Genomic DNA, 17,080 nt, shown 5'->3' with positions numbered 1-17,080 from the left:
TGTATCTTTGTTGATTCCAGTGAACAACCACTAGAGAGCAGTATAGAATCATAATTTCTTCTGTTTCCTTTTTTGTCCAGATGATGCTGAAGTGCAAAGACAAAAAATGGTACCAGTTCTGATGGGCGTCGGCACCGGTCGCCTTCCCGGTGATGGTGACCTGTCGCTCTTTTCCGTTCAGCCATTCCCTCCAAGCCTTCGTTCACTGAGACACTTGGGAATTTCTTCCCTTAGCACAATGTCCCATAATGTTCTTACCGCACTCGGTCGTTGAGTGAGGGGGGGGACACAGTGAGCGAATATGTGTGTGTGCGTCCCATGTTCTTGTCTTTTTTTAAACAATTACTACGTCACACACCGAGAGTTTTCATTCTCATTTTGCCAAACCGTCCTTAGAACTGATGTCAGTATTTAAACTGGACTACTAATGAACACTTGGGAATATGTACAAATCTAAATATGTCATGATGAATACATACAAATCTAAATGTTGCAACACTGTAATTCACTTCAGGGCGACCGCTACGGAAACAAAAAGGAGAGGGACACAGGAAGTGACACCTACAGTGACGCCTCCTCTATGCAGAGAGATTTTTTTTGATTCCCCCCATCTTGCTGAACTTCCAGACTCTCGTATCCTTCCCTACAACATGTATGAATACATCCCTTTCTATTTTTCTCATCAACCCCACTGTATTTATTACAAATCGTTTGGTTTTATGGCTCTGTCAATATTACTGGAAAAGCTCTTATTTTTCTATGGTTGTGAAAGTAAGTGATATTTTTGTTAAGGACTTTGTTATTTTGTGAGTGTGTGGCTTTCGTCTCACGTTTTGCTTTCTCCTTTTGAAAAGGGCTGGAATCTACAAAGGAGGGCGAGGATAAACAAGGCATAATGTAGTATAATATGTAGACACTCATTTGTTAAGCAGCCCCGAGTAGTTCTTTTCTTTAATCTCGTGTACAAATGCTGCTAGGATCACTGTTATTACACGCCCTGTGTCTTCTCTATTTTTTAAATTACGTGTTGTTCTGTCAAAACAATGAATATGTTCAATTATTTTTGTAAATTCCCATCATCGTAGGGTGTCAGGACACATGGATATTTGATTTTTTTCCCCCCATTATTTGAAGGCAGATATCTATCGGGTTAGTTTAGCAGCATGTGTGACAATCTGGAAAGTACTACAACTATTATGCTGTTTTAAAACTAAGATTCAAAGATTGTGCTAGTTGGTAACACAAAAAGAAAAGAGGCCATTTATTGTTTCCGATGCCAAAGACTTATTATGTTTACGGGGAAGTTCAGAATTTTTTACTTAATCTTCGAGTTAGCGGGGGTTTAACTCGTCGGTGGAGTTGATTTCAACAAATTCCGTGCAGTTTGTTAGTTATTTGTTATTTTCAGGGCTCGGGAGTGGCTAAGCTAGCACGAGTTAATGGTACAATCTTAGCATGCCAATCAAAAACAACATATGCACGCATGAGAATCACCCATGCAATCAATGGTGTTGGCTATGTTTTCAGGATGAAGTGATTCAAATTTACCATTGCATGTCAATAACTGTAATATGAACATCAACATTTTTAATCCAGCAGCTCTGCAGGGAACAGGGTGGAGTGATATCCAATCGTTTTTTTTTCACCGCTGATTTTTGTGTCGTAGCCAGCAAGACGTAACCACAGTTTATATTGTTCCTCGTTCTTCGTAGGAAATTTGTGGAAACTTTCCTTTGCCCATTTCTTCTGTTTGTTTCCATAGCCACTAAATGTGCATTTCACCATGTTTCCATCCTACAGTCAACTCAGTAGACTGATGCTGCATTTGAGGAAGGTGAGAAGTCAGAGTTTCCGACATAGAAATATATAGTTGGAAGGCCACTAGAACTGGGAGGTCCTACTCGAGAAGTCAATAAAAAAGAAGTCACTCGACAAAATGGCACTGCCTGTCGAAAAGCAGTCCGTCAATAGTAAAACTAAAAAAGGCAGTTTACAATGTGTGCTATTTCCCTCAGCCGTCATTTTTCAGGTTTGCTGGATGTCAAAATATCTTGATGGGCAAAATAAAAAAATAAAAAAACAACTTGTCTTGCTCAGCCGTCTTTGATGTTTACCTTCGCTTGGAATGCTATGAGGTTGCAACTGGTACCCTCCGAGTGGGATAGGTTCTTACCTTCCTCAAATGCAGAATAACCACAAGTGGCCAAAGCAATCCTTTGTATTGTGGTCGCATTACGCATTTTAAAAAATAGTCCTGCAGAATGAAATGAATTACGGCAGTTTGGTGTGACATTGTTTTGCCCGTATTGGTATTTCGAACAATGATCTGCATTTTGAATTTATTTGACTATCATAGGTCTGTTATTGTTTTATGTTGGCATGCTAAGATTGTACCATTGACTCACACTAGCTTAGCCACTCAGGTGCCCCATAATGAGCAAATATCTGACAAACTGCACGGAATTTGTTGAATCAACTCCACCGACTAATTAAAACCCCACTAACTCATATACCCCTTTCCCACTGGCCAAAAAACTCGTGTCAACCCACTAACAATCAGCTTTTGGTGGCAGTGGGAAAGGTCCAGCGACCCGCCTCGACCTGTGTCAATCAACCCGCCAAGCGACCCGCGTTAAAATCACCTCGGCTCTGATCGTCATGCAGTGTGAAAGCAAAACCCCGGGTCAAGAGTCAACACCCTAATCTACGTGGTGACGTAGGCTCTTACGTGATGCGTCATAACAACGTTCCAGTTGCCTCCCATTTAACAAACTCCACAACCGTAGTTACGTCGATGCTCACAACAAAGCTAGTAGAAGAATTCACGTCGCTTACATTGCCTCAGCAAAGCAGAGTGTTGATCCTTTGCTGCATTTCAACCATTTTTAGGGCAGTAAAAAGCATGCAAACAGAGAATACAAACGGAAAAGAGGCTTCCATTTTGCTCTGCTCTGAATGAATTCGGTCGCATTTGTCGACGCGGATCTTTGCGTGGTGACGTCACGTAACCTTCGCACGGCTGAGGAGGGGTGGGTAGACGGGTGAAAAAAAAAAAAAAAAGACAGCTTTTTTCATCAATGGGAAAGGTGCTAAATGCCAATTGTTAGTGGGTTGCATCGGCTTGGAAAAAACGCGCGTTGACCCACTAGTTTCAGTGGAAAAGGGGTAATAGAGTAAGCCTAACGTAAAAAATTCTGAACTCCCCCTTGAAGGTCAAACCATCATTCAGAGCCAAATTATTGATTTAGCGCAAGAAGAAATGCTGACTTTAATATTTTCCGTCGATGATGATATTTTGTCATCTTGTATGTTGTTTTTAATATTACAATGGAAAGTTTATGTTCAGGAAAATATCCTTGTAATGCTGTATTTTGAGTAAAAGTCAATGTTATGAGAAGCTTGAAGTGTAAAGTTAGAGTGTTATGAGAAAAATGAGTTATGAGAAAGAAATCTTGAGGGAAGTATACAGTAATATATAAACAAATTATTTTTTAAGGGGGAAAAAGTTTAAGGTTAGGAATGTCAAATGTTCTATGGGAATGATGTTGGAATGATGTAAGTACTCGCAATTTTACGTTAAAAAGCGTGAAATATTACAGGGAACATACTGTATACACAGTGATGAGAATAATGTTGAATTATAAATAAGAAAGATGAGAAGATGTACAGCTTTGGGAAAAAGTCATCATGTTACAAAAAAATGTAAATTAATGTTAATAAAGTCATAAATATTGTAAAATAACAAAATTATGAGAGGGTAAAGTCATAATTTATATTATAGTAATTTTTCACTAATACTTGTTTTTATCTTTAAATGTAACTCACAGAAGACGGCAAGTTGACAAGAAAATGCGAATTAAAGTCAATATTTCTTTTTTGTATTATGCAGAAATGATTTTAACTCCAATTACATTGAAAAACGAGATTTTTCTTGTGCGGGCAGATTTCTGTTATTGTATTACTTTTTCTAAAACCTCTTTTATTTTGTAAAACGCGATATAATGCTGTTCTCCTACTGTTGAAACTAAATTATTTAACTTTAGCCCAGTTGTGTTTTTCTATTGAAGGCTGTTGAGTCCATGAAGTTACATATACTTCATGATAATCGGAACAACTCAAAATGTTTTTATTTTTGTTGTGTTTTCATGTCTGAATGTCATTTTTGTCTGTCTGTGCTCCCGGAGCGTTTTGTTAATCAATGTCAACGTCCTGGTCTGCGGTTTTGTGACTTGTCGGGTGTTTTATTTCACACCAACTCAAGCCAATAATATATACAGTGAACCCCCGCTATTCACGTTAAAAGCCAATTATTTTGAACTGCTAACTAACTCAATGGCTGCCTTTGGCAGCGATAGACGTCGAATTGTGTAGCTATTCTGTGAATTTAAAATAGCTTGTCGCTAGGAGACATCCAATCTGGGAGGGTTGCTGCCACCCTCCCAGTTCAAAAGGATTGGACATAAAGCGTTGTCAATGACTGGCAGTGAGTTAGTTAGTCATTTAAAAGCATCATAAAGCATTATGCTTATAGAATATACACAATATTAATAATTCTAATAAACCTATGAATTCATTTTGATAGTAGAAGTTGCTAAATAGCTAAATAGTATTAGCTAGCAATAAATTAGCATAGCAACAAAACAAATTTTCCACCAGATGGCGCCAAAATAAAATTTGTCTTCAAAAACCAATCGTTTTTTTTCTCCCCCTTCTTTTTTTAAACAAGTTTATAAAAATATACCGTGATTAGAGGGTTCACTGTATATACTAGTACTTTAAAAGGCTAAATTCCACGTTGCCAAGTCGGGTTGGTTCTTCCAGTAACCACATAGCCACGTTTCATTGACTACATGTTCATTTTCCAAGGAAAAATCAGTGGAATGTCTGTTACACGTCATATTTCTTTCAGTTTGCAGTACACCCCGTCAAATCCCTATGAAAATTCGAGAGAGGATATTTTCCCCGAACACAACTGTCGTCACGTCCTGCAGTCAACAGTTGTGAGTGGGTTGCAGTATTTTTCTCATGGTAGCCGACTCTTTCTTGTACAGTTTTATGCAACTTTCACATGGATGGACCTTACGGATCTGCTGCCACACACACGAGAATTTAGGACATTCTGTAGATAGATTAACTGTGCAATGGGAAAACAAAATAAAAGTGGAAAAAGTAACAAGGCTTGGAGTTTATTTGTACACACTAGATGGCAGCAAACACAAGAATTGAATACCACTCCGCCACCGCCTGATCACGTACCCATTTGTACATATGTAGAAAACATGTAAACATTGGCATATTGCTTATATTTAGGATATTTTTGTTGCATTGTTATATTCAAACAGACATTTTGGGGTGAAGTTTCTTCAGCCCGTAATTTTTTAAGCATATTTTTGCCTTTTTTGTTCAGGCCATACCAGGTCAGCCGGAGTTTGTGATGGAAATGATTGCGCAGGTGCACTTGTTAGAAGGCCAGGAAATATTTGTCTAATGTAATGGGTCCATTCAGTCTCAGAAAAGCCGCTGAGTGGGCATGTGGAAAGAAAAAAGTCTAAAAAGTAAGTCAAACAATGTCTTGGTAGTGTGTTAGCATTGTTTTGTTTGACTGAAATGTGGATATATTTGGTTGCATTATTTAAAGACCCATCTGAAATGCCGTGCTACGTTCTCACATAATGCTGTGAAAAGATCCAAAAAGTTTTAAGCCATCTTAAAACAACATTGGTGTCCCTTGTCTTATGTTAACTGCTGTTTTATTTTCTCTTTATGTAATGGATTTTTAAATCATGCCTTTCTGATGAAACTTTTTCTTGGCAGGGTAGTCACTGGTTCCTTTAAAAAAAAAAAAAAAAAAAAATTAACTAATGAGGCCAATTTTACCTGTTGCACAATCTCGAATAACCGAGAATGCAGTTAAAGCCCCTTTCATATACGCCGAAGCACTGTTTAAATCCCAGGATTTAAAAGGGGCAGCCATTGTATGTGAAAGCAATTTCCCGGGCCGACTGACACTGAGATTACGTGGACATTTAACAGGTCTAGGGTGACCAAACGTCCTCTTTTGCCCGGACATGTCCACCTTCCACGTCGTGTCCTCGTCATCCGGCCGGGTTTTATGAATTCATGAAAATGTCCGGTTTTTATGATTTTTCACTGGACCAATTTGAAGAGAATCCCTCCGGCCGCTAGGGGGCAGCGCTTGCCTGCGTTGACGTGGCTCCTACTAGTAGGTGCGGGACAAGAGTACAGTTAACCCCTTGTATTATGGGGTATTACCGTCATCTACTGAATTGAAGGTTTGACAAGAGAACAGGCAGTTACAGATTACAATAAGGAGTAGTTCTAAGACACGTTTGTAGTGCTCCGTACACCTTTCTGTAAGTTTATCTCCTGTTAATGTCGCTCATGTATCTTCTGTTTTATATTGGCTTATACGTGTACAAAGAGTGTGTTGTATTAGTCTTGTATTAATTGTTCTGCGTTCGTTTACTTGGTTGAATGCTAGGATTATATTCTAAGTAGGAGCGCCTGCCCAGTTGTTGAGTTTTTTTACGATAAAAACGTATATGATGGCAACTGTTGACTTCTGTCAGAGCTTTGTACTGGCGTGATCTGTAAAATCGCGTTTGGTGTTGCATCGTTGCGCTGCCGATGATTGTAAACTTTTATAGCAAAGTTTGAATTTTGCCTCGTCTCCCGGTACTCGCTAATAGGGTAGCTATCAATGAGCTAAGCCGAGCTGGGCATTATGGGAAACGTAGTTTTGAACTGCTGCGTTTGAAAACCTGCTGGTTTAATAGTTTGTCAGTTATATTTGGTTATTGTTTGCGTGCAATATTGAAACATTGAATGTGAACAAAAATTGAGTTGGAATAACAATTTCTCAACGACAATTGTCGTGATAGTAATTGTAAAAATGCTTATGTGGCACATATCCTACTGTGTGTCAGTATTGACTGTACTATATTTCCACGGGTCTGAATAATATTTTTTTTGGTCATCATTTCATTCGGCACACTTTGAACATATTAAAGTGATATAGGCATCTTTGAGTGAATTTTGAGTAAAATTCAAGTATCTCGACGCCGGGCCGAGTGTCCTCTTTTTTTGGAAATCAAAATATTGTCCCCCTAAACAGGTCGCATCTTAGTATAATGTCTGGGACATTCCCGGGATGAGGCGTATGTGAAAGCAAGCGTTAAAGTCCCGCGTCACAGCACAATGGCTGATGATGTGAATAACATCGTGGGCCGATCGTCACTTCCTCTTTCTTCACAATAAGACGAAAAGCTTTTAACAAACAGCACAATTTTCAGTACAGCAAGCTGGAAATAGCTAAATTAAACTGAACACATAACAAAAAGAAATTACTGCTGGGTCGTAGAGCCAAGGAAGAGTCCACCGTCCATCTATGGAACTGTGTGGTTTATTTTGTTGCCGATGTTAGGGTCCGCAACTGCGGAAACAAGGTTGTACCTCAAAGCAGAAACCAAAGGAGGGACGCGTTCAAGGGTTTATTGAATACAAACAAAAATACACGCGATCGTGGAAAACGGAATTACCCAATGGGTCTGTGACAGTAGGTCGACGGGGATCAATAATAAGCGGTAGGCAGAGAGCCGATAAGACAACAGAACAAATACACTCAAATACCAGCACAACGTAGGGGATTTCAAAACAAGGGTGGCAGATGAACACGCTAGCAAATGCACGAAATTCGAGAGTACAAGGTGTCGAATGGCGCCCAGCAAGTTAATGTCTCGGCACCCTTCTCTTGATTCGCTTGGGATTAAATACAGTCTTGATGAGCTTAAATTGACTTCAGTTATGACATCAGGAACATTCCTGTAGAAAAACACCATTTAACCAACATTGTGATAGCGATGCCAACCAAAAATCACGTAATGTCCGGGGTATAAAATCTCGCCTGCAGCCCTCTCTGCACAGAGAGCGACAGTGGGCAATACGGGACAAGTCCATTAAAAGTGTCCAAACCGCGTCATTCATAGGATATCTCTACATACGTGAAAGCAATGACGCGAATAAATCCCATGTTGCTTTACACGGGAATTTACCGGGATATGTTTGTGCAAGGGGCTTAAGTCTGCCAACACTCACCAAACCAGAACTCTCCTTTAAAGCTCCAAACATGCTGCCATTGACAGCAATAAACGTCCAATCTATTTTGACTGATACGTCAAGTGCTCTGAAACATGATCTCTTAATTCCAGACATCTCAGTTGAAATAGATTTTATGTCCATCAATGGCAGAATGAGAGGAGAAAACCTCACGTAAGTTCATTTCATATAAAACATCAAAAGGTCGTGGCCCACTACTCACCATGTGAACATTCCCGTGTAATCACTTGACCAAGAGGAATGCATTGCTTTATCGTGACAGCTTTGGATGCTGAAGGCGAAATGGAATGGGACATCATGTTGATGCGTGCTCATTTTTTGACGAGAGCTTGATATTTGACGTGCGCTCCGTTTCAACGCCTGACCTCGTAACCTCAGGCAGAACAAAACGGACACGAGATCCGCACAGTATGGTGAAGGGAAGCGGGGCTTAGAGCTGAGCCCAACCCACCGTTGGCGAATGACATCCAGTGATCCAGTTGCCATGGCGATGGCAACCGCCAATGACCAGCACTGTGGACGTGTGACTGGGGATACTACCGCCTGCATTCTGGGGGGAAAATACTTTTTTGAATTGTTCTCTAATGATAGTCACAAGGGTTTCATTTTACTGTACAGTTTTATGTGTATTAATTTTATCAAATTTTGATGGGTCAGCAGATGTTCTTAAGGGGCCCAGCTTACAGTTACATTAAAGACATGAATGCTAGGTTCATTGAAGGCTTAAAATTGTTCATAGGTGTAAATGATTGTCCAAGTTTTTGTTGTACAATTTGGCTTTGCAATGCAGGTCTAGTTTGCTCAGTGAGTAACTCAAAATACTTTGGTCTTGAATTATCTATTCCAGTATGCCCTGCCGCTTGAAAAATAACTGTAAAGGGTTTTTAATAGCAATATCTTATTGTACTTGTATCATTTTTAAAAAATCTAAGTAGAAAAAAATGTTTGCACACCAAGAAAAATTCACGATCACCTGGTGTGTGGGATTTATCCACCAGGGGGCAGTGTAATACAGTAAAGCAGACAAAAATCAAAGTTCTGCTGTAGTATGTAATATAACATGCCAGTCATTTTTTGCAGAGGATAAATAATACGTGGCTGTGACTGTTGTCATGTATGCCCACATGTGTTACTGCACTCTTTTCTGTTCACACATCCATTTGTTGTGATCACTGCCACTACATTTTCCTCACAAGTAGTTAAAGCAATAGTTCGGATCTTGAAAAAATATCATCATTTAATGTCCAAATGACGTATAGAAAACTGTTGGATTTGTAGAATTTTTTTACTTGGCAACACGGTTGTCAAATCTCCTGGGATTTGACATGAATGGACTCCGCCTCTTGTCGAAGACGGCTGGGTTAGCCTCTAGCAAACCCAAAAGCCTAATGAGGGACGAGCGCTATAGAAAATGGATGCGTGGATGGAGTAGTTGATTATATTCATCTAGCAGTTTTCCAGCTTGCTCAGGGCTATGTTTGTGCATCGCCTTTCACCGAGAAACATGATCGCTGTAGCCGTGACCACATGAAGCTGTATTTCTATCTTTTTGTGTTGCGGGGAACCCGGTGGATTTAGTTTAACACGTTGATGAAAAAGCACAACGGCCCTTGGACTTTATATAGAGCTGAAGGGCGTGGGATGCGGCCGAGGAGGATTAAGGCTGGTATACGCGCGGTCGACCTCGGTGGCTTGCCGGCGTTACGATACTTAAGATGCTGTCTGCATCCTGACATACGTCGTTGCTCATGCACACGGGGGCCAACCTTGCCATTAACTATATTTACTTGTGGTTACAAAATTGAAAGCGGGTGCTGGCAGTTGGTTGTTTTGTGTTAGAGAGTTCAGCCAGCAGGGGCACTGTACGTTTAATTTGATTGAAGCAGTACAACATGACATCAGCTGAAAAGCAAAGTTGAACTACACTGCTCGCTTGAATTTACAAAAATTCATCCCATTTCAAAAGGATTGAACGTCTCTCACTGTCAATAGAAGCCAATGAGTTAAAACACTTTGAATTATTTATGCACCATATGTTTATGTTGTGTGGTGATTTATCAGCCATTCCACATCATTGATTTAAAAAGACAATACCGTATAAATGGCCATGATGACGGAATGACGGATGCTGACGGTACTTAAATCAGAGGTGGGTAGTAACGTGGTAAGTATTTTTTTGAGAAAAATGTACATCTAAGAGTAGTTTTACCATACAATACTTTTTACTATTGCTGGAGTAGTTTTGCGGAGAAGAAACGCTACTCTTACGCCGCTACTTTAGGCTACACCAGTCGTTACATTACACACTCGACGTTACGTTTTTATTTTTTATTCTACATTTTATTTATTTTTTTGCCAGAGACACCAACAGTGGCTCAACCAGTTTCACCAAGGAGACCTCACTACAATATTCACATGACTACATTAGACCAATCAGACTCAAGCTTGCCTTTCTTTGATCACGCCGGCTGTTCAACCACGTGTAGTCTTGAAAGCACAGTAAAAAAAATAAGTATTTGCTAGTACATACAATATAAGGGGAAAAAAATCCCCAAATCAACAGGAAATGACCAGATATCAATAGGACGTGTCCCCAAAACTTCCCCGATTCCATTGACGCTTATGAAGGGTGCTGCCATTGACAGCCATGGATGTCCAAATTTCCCATTCATTTCTAATGGCATTTACTTTGTTTAATGCTATTGACAGGCATGTTTCTCCATTCAATTGATGCTAATGTACTTGGATTCCATTGACGCCTATGTAACTTGATGCCATTGACGGCCATGGACGTCCCAAAATTTTCCCATTCATTTTCAAAGGGGGAAAAAAAACCAATGTCCCCAAATCAACAGGAAAAGACCAGATATCAATAGGACATGTCCCCTAAACGTCCCTGATTCCACTGACGCTTATGGAGGGTTCTGCCATTGACTGCCATGTTTGTCCATTTTATTGATGCCAATGTACATTGGCGGCCAAGGACGTCCAAATTTTTTCCCCATTCATTTTCAATGGCAAAAAAAACAATGTTCGCAAATCAACAGGAAATGACCAGATATCAATAGGACACGCCCCCAAATGACCTGATATGACCAGGCCACGCCTACCAAAAGTCCTCAAACGACCTGATATGACCAGGCCACGCCTACCAAAATGACCCCAAATGACCTGATATGACCAGGCCACGCCCCCCAAATGACCTATTATGACCAAGCCATGCCCCCCAAATGTTCCCAAATGACCTGATATGATCAGGACACCCCTCCTAAATGGCACCAAATCAACAGGAAGTGACCTGTTATTGTCCTCGAAATGTCCCCAAACCAACCTGGGTGGGGCTAAGATCTGTATCCCCACACAGCAAAGACCCAGAGTAATTTCTCCAGAAACTGCAGTTTCTAGTAGTACGATATAATAATAAGTTCATTAGAGGTGCAACAATTAATCGATTAGCAAATAATCAACAACTATTTTGATAATCAATTAATGGTTTAGAACCTTCACCTTAAACTTGTCTAAATTTTTTAAAATCATAACATACATATAACTTCTCAGTTTTAAATATTGTTTAGATTATATTTTAACTCAAAGTAGGACATGAACAAAACTCTGCTTTTACTTTGGAAAACCATTCAAATTTTTGCTAATTTTCAGACATCTTACTGTCTAAAATAGCTTCTTAATAGCTTCTTCTTATGGCTGCAACAACTAATCAATAAATCAATTAATAGTTGCCAAAGAATTTGATAATCGATACAGTCGTAGACTACAGTTAAGTCAGTGTGCTGTATTATAATTTTTGACGGAAATAGTCATCCATTATTATTGTTACATAAGATAATGTTCAAACACAAAAGAATGACACCGCTTACAAGCGCAGCCGTCGTGTAGCGCATACAGCACATGGATGCTGATGCACTCGAAACAGGTAAAAAGTAGCTAAGAAAATAGTCCCACACACATTTTCAAACAAGGCCTGCTTCACTGTCTAGGTCCATTAAAGCTGTTTCTCCAACAGTTGCGCATACCACAGTGGTTGGCCAATGACTGTGTGTGATAATCTGAAATACTTGCATTACAGTGGCAAGAAAAAGTATCTGAACCTTTTGGAATTTCTCACATTTCTGCATAAAATCACCATCAAATGTGATCTGAACTTTGTCAAAATCACATAGATGAAAAAACAATGTCAGCTTTAACTAAAACAACCCAAACATTTATAGGTGTTGATATTGTAATGAGGATAGTATGCAAAAAATGAAAGAAGGGGGGCGGGGTGGGGGTGGGGGTGGGTAACTGAACTCACATTTAATATATATATATATATATATATATATTTTTTTTTAACCAAAAATCGAGACTGTTTTATGTCCATATCTATAAAGAATTAATGGATTTAAGCATTTATTCACAATAATTTTCAACGTAAAAAGCTCTTTGTCTGTGTCTCCACTCGGTCAGATTTGATGAAGATAGGCCCCGTATAAATCGGCCCCGTGCCCTGTGTCCAGTCAATATATTATGAAGTCTATGATTCACTTTTCTTTTGGCAATTATATCGCTTAGCACGAATTACTGATGCTGATATTGTTACTAATTCATTAAACTTTCATCACATGATTTAGGATTGTCAATCATTTGCATTCTTTTCATAACGGCGTCTTAGAAATGATACAAACTAGACACAGGTAAATGATCCCAACCATTAGGCAAAAGGATTCATTGCACAACCATTGCAAATGCACGCGGTTAACCGGCAATTTGGGTGCAATTGCGGCCCCAGGAGCTACAATAAGTGCAGTATTTTCTTTTCTTCCGGCGTGCTGCTAAACCAATAATTTTGGTATAAATGGTTCAGTTCCTGAGGGTACACAGAGAACCTTTTTTGAGAGTCGAAATGTCATTTTCAAGGTCAAATTGTACAGTAGTATCAGAAACTACAAATTTCATGTACTGTACTGTATCTCAATTTACTTTTTTAAAATTGGCTTTGCTTGAAAACAGTTGAAGACGGTTTTAGCATTTTAAAGTAATTTTGCAAGAGAAAAAAACAAAACATAATATGTACCCCCTACCTTCGGTCAGAAATGTACCTAAGTGATGGGCACTAAATATTAATAACACTTTCATTCATTTCCATTGACAAAGCAAAGGTGCTAAGGAGCAAGGCCTTCCGATATGCTCAAAGCCCCTTTTGGGATTTTTTTTTTTCGGCAGCTGCTGGCGTTTCCAAGGCAACAGTGTGATTTAGAAAGGATATTTAAACGTCAAGCCAAAGAAAGAAAAAGGAAAAAAAGCCGCAGGGCGACGTTCTAGCCTGTGAGTTTACTTTAAATGTGGGTCAGTCATAAGCTTCTATTAAGTCCTTCCCCTGGTGAGCCGTATTCATTTGCATTTTTGCTTGACTCGCGTCTTTCACACGTCCATTAGGAGCGTGTCACGTGCTCAAGTACAAATTTGCGGTGATATTAAAATTCTTTTCAGGTACTAAGGAAGCAAAGAAACAAAAGGCTTTGTTTTTTTTCTTTTGTTATTTTTTAAACAGTCTCGCTACAATTCGCGGCTAGACGTCCAATCCATTTGAACTGAGAGACGAGTCCAAATGGTTTGGACGTCTATCCACGTCAGTGGGGCCTAAACATCATCATTCGCCGACAGTGCCTAGATAGTATCATCATACTCTATTACTAAAAAGCTTTTTCTCTGTGTGTGCATCTAATGATGCAGAGCCGGGAAAGAACATAATGGACCTGTGAGTGGTTTAACCCAGACTGTTTTGGGTCAGAAGCACAGTACTTCTCATTCAACCAGCGGAGGTTTTAGCACACATTTGCTGCTTGTAATGACACTGTTTCATCAGTGCTTCACTAGAAAGTGTGCTGACACCTCGTGTGATATGTATTAATATTGAGGGAATACCTAAAATCATTATTTTTACACAAAAGCATGCTCTCATAATGTTGATTATAGACTACAATGCAATTGATCTGTATCTATTGCTATAATTTTCAAGCCGCTCATATCTAATATCACTGTGTAGATGTGAAAAAATGCATGTGCAGTCAACTGGACTGCATGTAAACAACACTTAACGTGTCAACTCATTTGTTACGCAGCAACAAAATAATGGAAATGATGTGTAATACGTCATACAAAATACAGCGGCACCTTGAGTTATGAGTTTGAACATGTGACCAAGCTTTTTGCAGCCAACCAAAACATTTTTCAACCGGCCAACAGTGAGGTTTCAATTGCTCATTTTGTTTTTCTTCAGGAAACACTAGGTAAAATTGCTACTCCGGTTAGTTGTTGATGGATCAGAATTAAATTTGGTACAGGAATAGTCTACGCATTAACCTTGTAGCCTGATAGTGAATTTTTTTTTTTTTTTTTTTTTACTCTGAGCTAATTTATTTTATTAATAATTGTGGTCGTCTTGTTTTATGTAGGTTGAGAGTTAGCCAGTAGGGGGCATGCACACTCTTTGATTGTTGGTTTCATGTCACTGGGCTGATGAGATGTTTCGGGAGCGAGCTAGGTGGTTGTTAGGCATGAGCCGGAATGAGATTCTGACGGTATGATAACGTTAAGCCAAAATATCAGTTTCACGGTATTGCAATTACAGCTCTAAAATGTGTTATTTGAGATATCTGGGTTAAAAAAAATCCATACAATCCAAACAGTGTTTTTCTTTTTCATAACATATTAGCAAATGGCATACCGAACACAACATGTCAATTTTGCGCATTAGCATTCATGATGTTAGCAATTGTTGCTAGGCGGGTCAAGCTCGCGTTTGTCCCTAATGCTAAATGCATGGAAATAATGTACGAGCGAGAGGTTTATTGAGCTAAACCTACCAATTCTGTTCGAAAATGATGTCGCTGGTGCGAAATTCACTGAAGATAGATTCACTGTAAAGATGTGGAAGAACATACAAATGTTCAGTTAAAGAGATAGCTTGAGTGTTGAGGGCTAAAAACGACGCGGAGAAAGAGCCGACCTGATCCAGAGTTAGCCTTTTTATCGACACCTTTTTCTTGTGTGCATTGCCTTACGCCACTGACTGTTTCAACAATCTATCCTTTACCACCATATGCCCTGTATTTCTTATATATTTTATCCTGTGATTGTCTTGCGTCTCTCACCGTTCTTGGGGGCAATTTACATTGCTATTTTTGTGTAGCGATCGCAAATGCTACTAAGTGACAGTCAACGAACACTTTTAATGTTTTCATTAATAACAAATCTATTATTTATCCACACTTCCCTCTTACTAAATTTGTTCTTTTTACAATAGAAAAGGTAACAACAGTGGCAGTCAGATACTATTTAAAATTTTTTTCAGGTCATTCATTGTCAGACAGAAGCAGCACAGCAAAACGCCACGCTAAAAAATAAGTAAAAATATCAAAATGTCTTGCCTCTTCGTCCTCTCTAGAACCATGCCCCCCAAGAAAATGTTTACTGAATATGAAGGTGAATGGCTTCACCTTGCTGGCGTTAAACTGGTCTTTTGGACATCCACACAAGTTGATCTATTCTTCACATTTTTTCCCCTCAGTTTTTGGCGTTGGGGAAACATGAAGAAAACATCCTTCATATGTCGTAATGTCAGGAGTTGTTTCTAAAAGTTCCATAGCAGAAGTGTTTACTCGGCATGTTCTTTATTTGAAAGATTACCGGTAGAAAACAAAGCAGTAATACCATGGATTGTATGCGAGGGCATGTCTATGTGGACCCAGTTCCGGGTTACGATGGCGACGTGACGGTCTAAAAAAAGCATTCGTGTGGGACGCTATTGGAAAATAACAAGTTAACAACAAACATAAACCCTAACTCTTACAACAAAATCTTCTAAATAAAATTTAAATAAATGCAGTCCTTTAGGTGAGCCTAAACCCACAGCTCAGTCCAACATTATTACCATCAGAACAAAAAGAAATTGAATTCCATAAAAAGTACGTGTGTATCACTCATATCATGATTACATTAAACACACACTCTTTCTCAACACAGACAGTTGAGAGAAAAAAAAACACGTTTTACCACCGCTAGACACACTAAACATGCTAGGGTTAACTCTCATAGCTGGTGGGAAACGTTATGACAGTGTTTACTAACCTTTAATTTTGCATAAATGCAAAATCATTTTGGAGGTATTGCCTACTCGGCAACCACCCTCCGCAAACATGCTTTACATGTCGGTTGGCCCTCCTCCTCTAAGCCACGGCCGTCTGTAACTTTTCTGTTGACGAAGTATTCCCATACCAGCAATGTTGTTTTCTTCGATGGGGAAACTTCTGGAGTTTCATGTCCTCCAGCCATTGTGTTGCACAGCTGACTCACTGACACTGAGCAACAACCGGTGGGGGGATTTTGATCCTTGCAGCTGCAAGCGAGGGATTTCTCCCTGCATTTTTGGGACATTAAAAAATAACTAATACCGTATGACGGAAAAATTTTGCGGTTTTCGAAACGGGATGATTTCATACCACGGTATACCTTGAAACCGGTATTCGGCACATGTTTAGTGATTGTATTTCATTTCGAACTTGTTTACTTATATCAATTTAAAAATACACTATCCACTAAAACATAAGAAAATATCCAGAACTAAACTTTTCCTGATTCCCCAATCTTCTACATAATCACAAATTCATAGAAATTCCAGAAAGTGAGTAGTGCTTTAACTTGTGTGCGAGTGAATCGTTATGCTACTTATTTTGTAATCTCTTTGATTGAATTTTTCAACTGTTATACTAATTTTTGTTTTGTAACTCAAAGCTAGTACAATTACTCATAAGTCAAGGTACAGCTGTATTTTACATTGAATGTAAAGATATAATTTCAGTTGCAACTGTCTGTCAGGTTTGGCAGGTCTTTTAAACCCTTTTGTGATATTTACGAAAGAGACGTCTCATGAAAGTACGTGGAACCT

At 39.2% G+C, this 17,080-nt stretch overlaps 2 protein-coding genes across 7 annotated transcripts in view; both read left to right on the top strand.

Annotated features, from left to right (window-relative positions):
* Positions 1-5,159, top strand: part of LOC130907329 (syntaxin-binding protein 5-like) — a 172,269-nt gene extending 167,110 nt beyond the window's left edge. For all 3 annotated transcript variants that reach the window (XM_057822271.1, XM_057822270.1, XM_057822272.1), the window contains one exon: positions 81-5,159. In XM_057822271.1, the coding sequence (XP_057678254.1) occupies positions 81-122 (42 nt within the window). In that variant the 3' untranslated portion in view covers positions 123-5,159. The remainder of the gene's footprint in view (positions 1-80) is intronic.
* Positions 5,160-5,380: 221 nt separating this feature from the next.
* Positions 5,381-17,080, top strand: part of sash1a (SAM and SH3 domain containing 1a) — a 423,559-nt gene continuing 411,859 nt past the window's right edge. The window contains exon 1 of one of the 4 annotated variants that reach the window (XM_057822264.1): positions 5,381-5,555. In XM_057822264.1, the coding sequence (XP_057678247.1) occupies positions 5,531-5,555 (25 nt within the window). In that variant the 5' untranslated portion in view covers positions 5,381-5,530. The remainder of the gene's footprint in view (positions 5,556-17,080) is intronic. The other 3 variants (XM_057822266.1, XM_057822265.1, XM_057822268.1) reach the window with 3 other exon arrangements.

This window comes from Corythoichthys intestinalis, chromosome 19 (assembly GCF_030265065.1).
Source record: "Corythoichthys intestinalis isolate RoL2023-P3 chromosome 19, ASM3026506v1, whole genome shotgun sequence".
Classification (NCBI taxonomy): Eukaryota; Metazoa; Chordata; class Actinopteri; order Syngnathiformes; family Syngnathidae; genus Corythoichthys; species Corythoichthys intestinalis.
The sequence above is the reverse complement of the archived record's forward strand: the minus strand, read 5'-3'. Positions and strand labels throughout refer to the sequence as shown.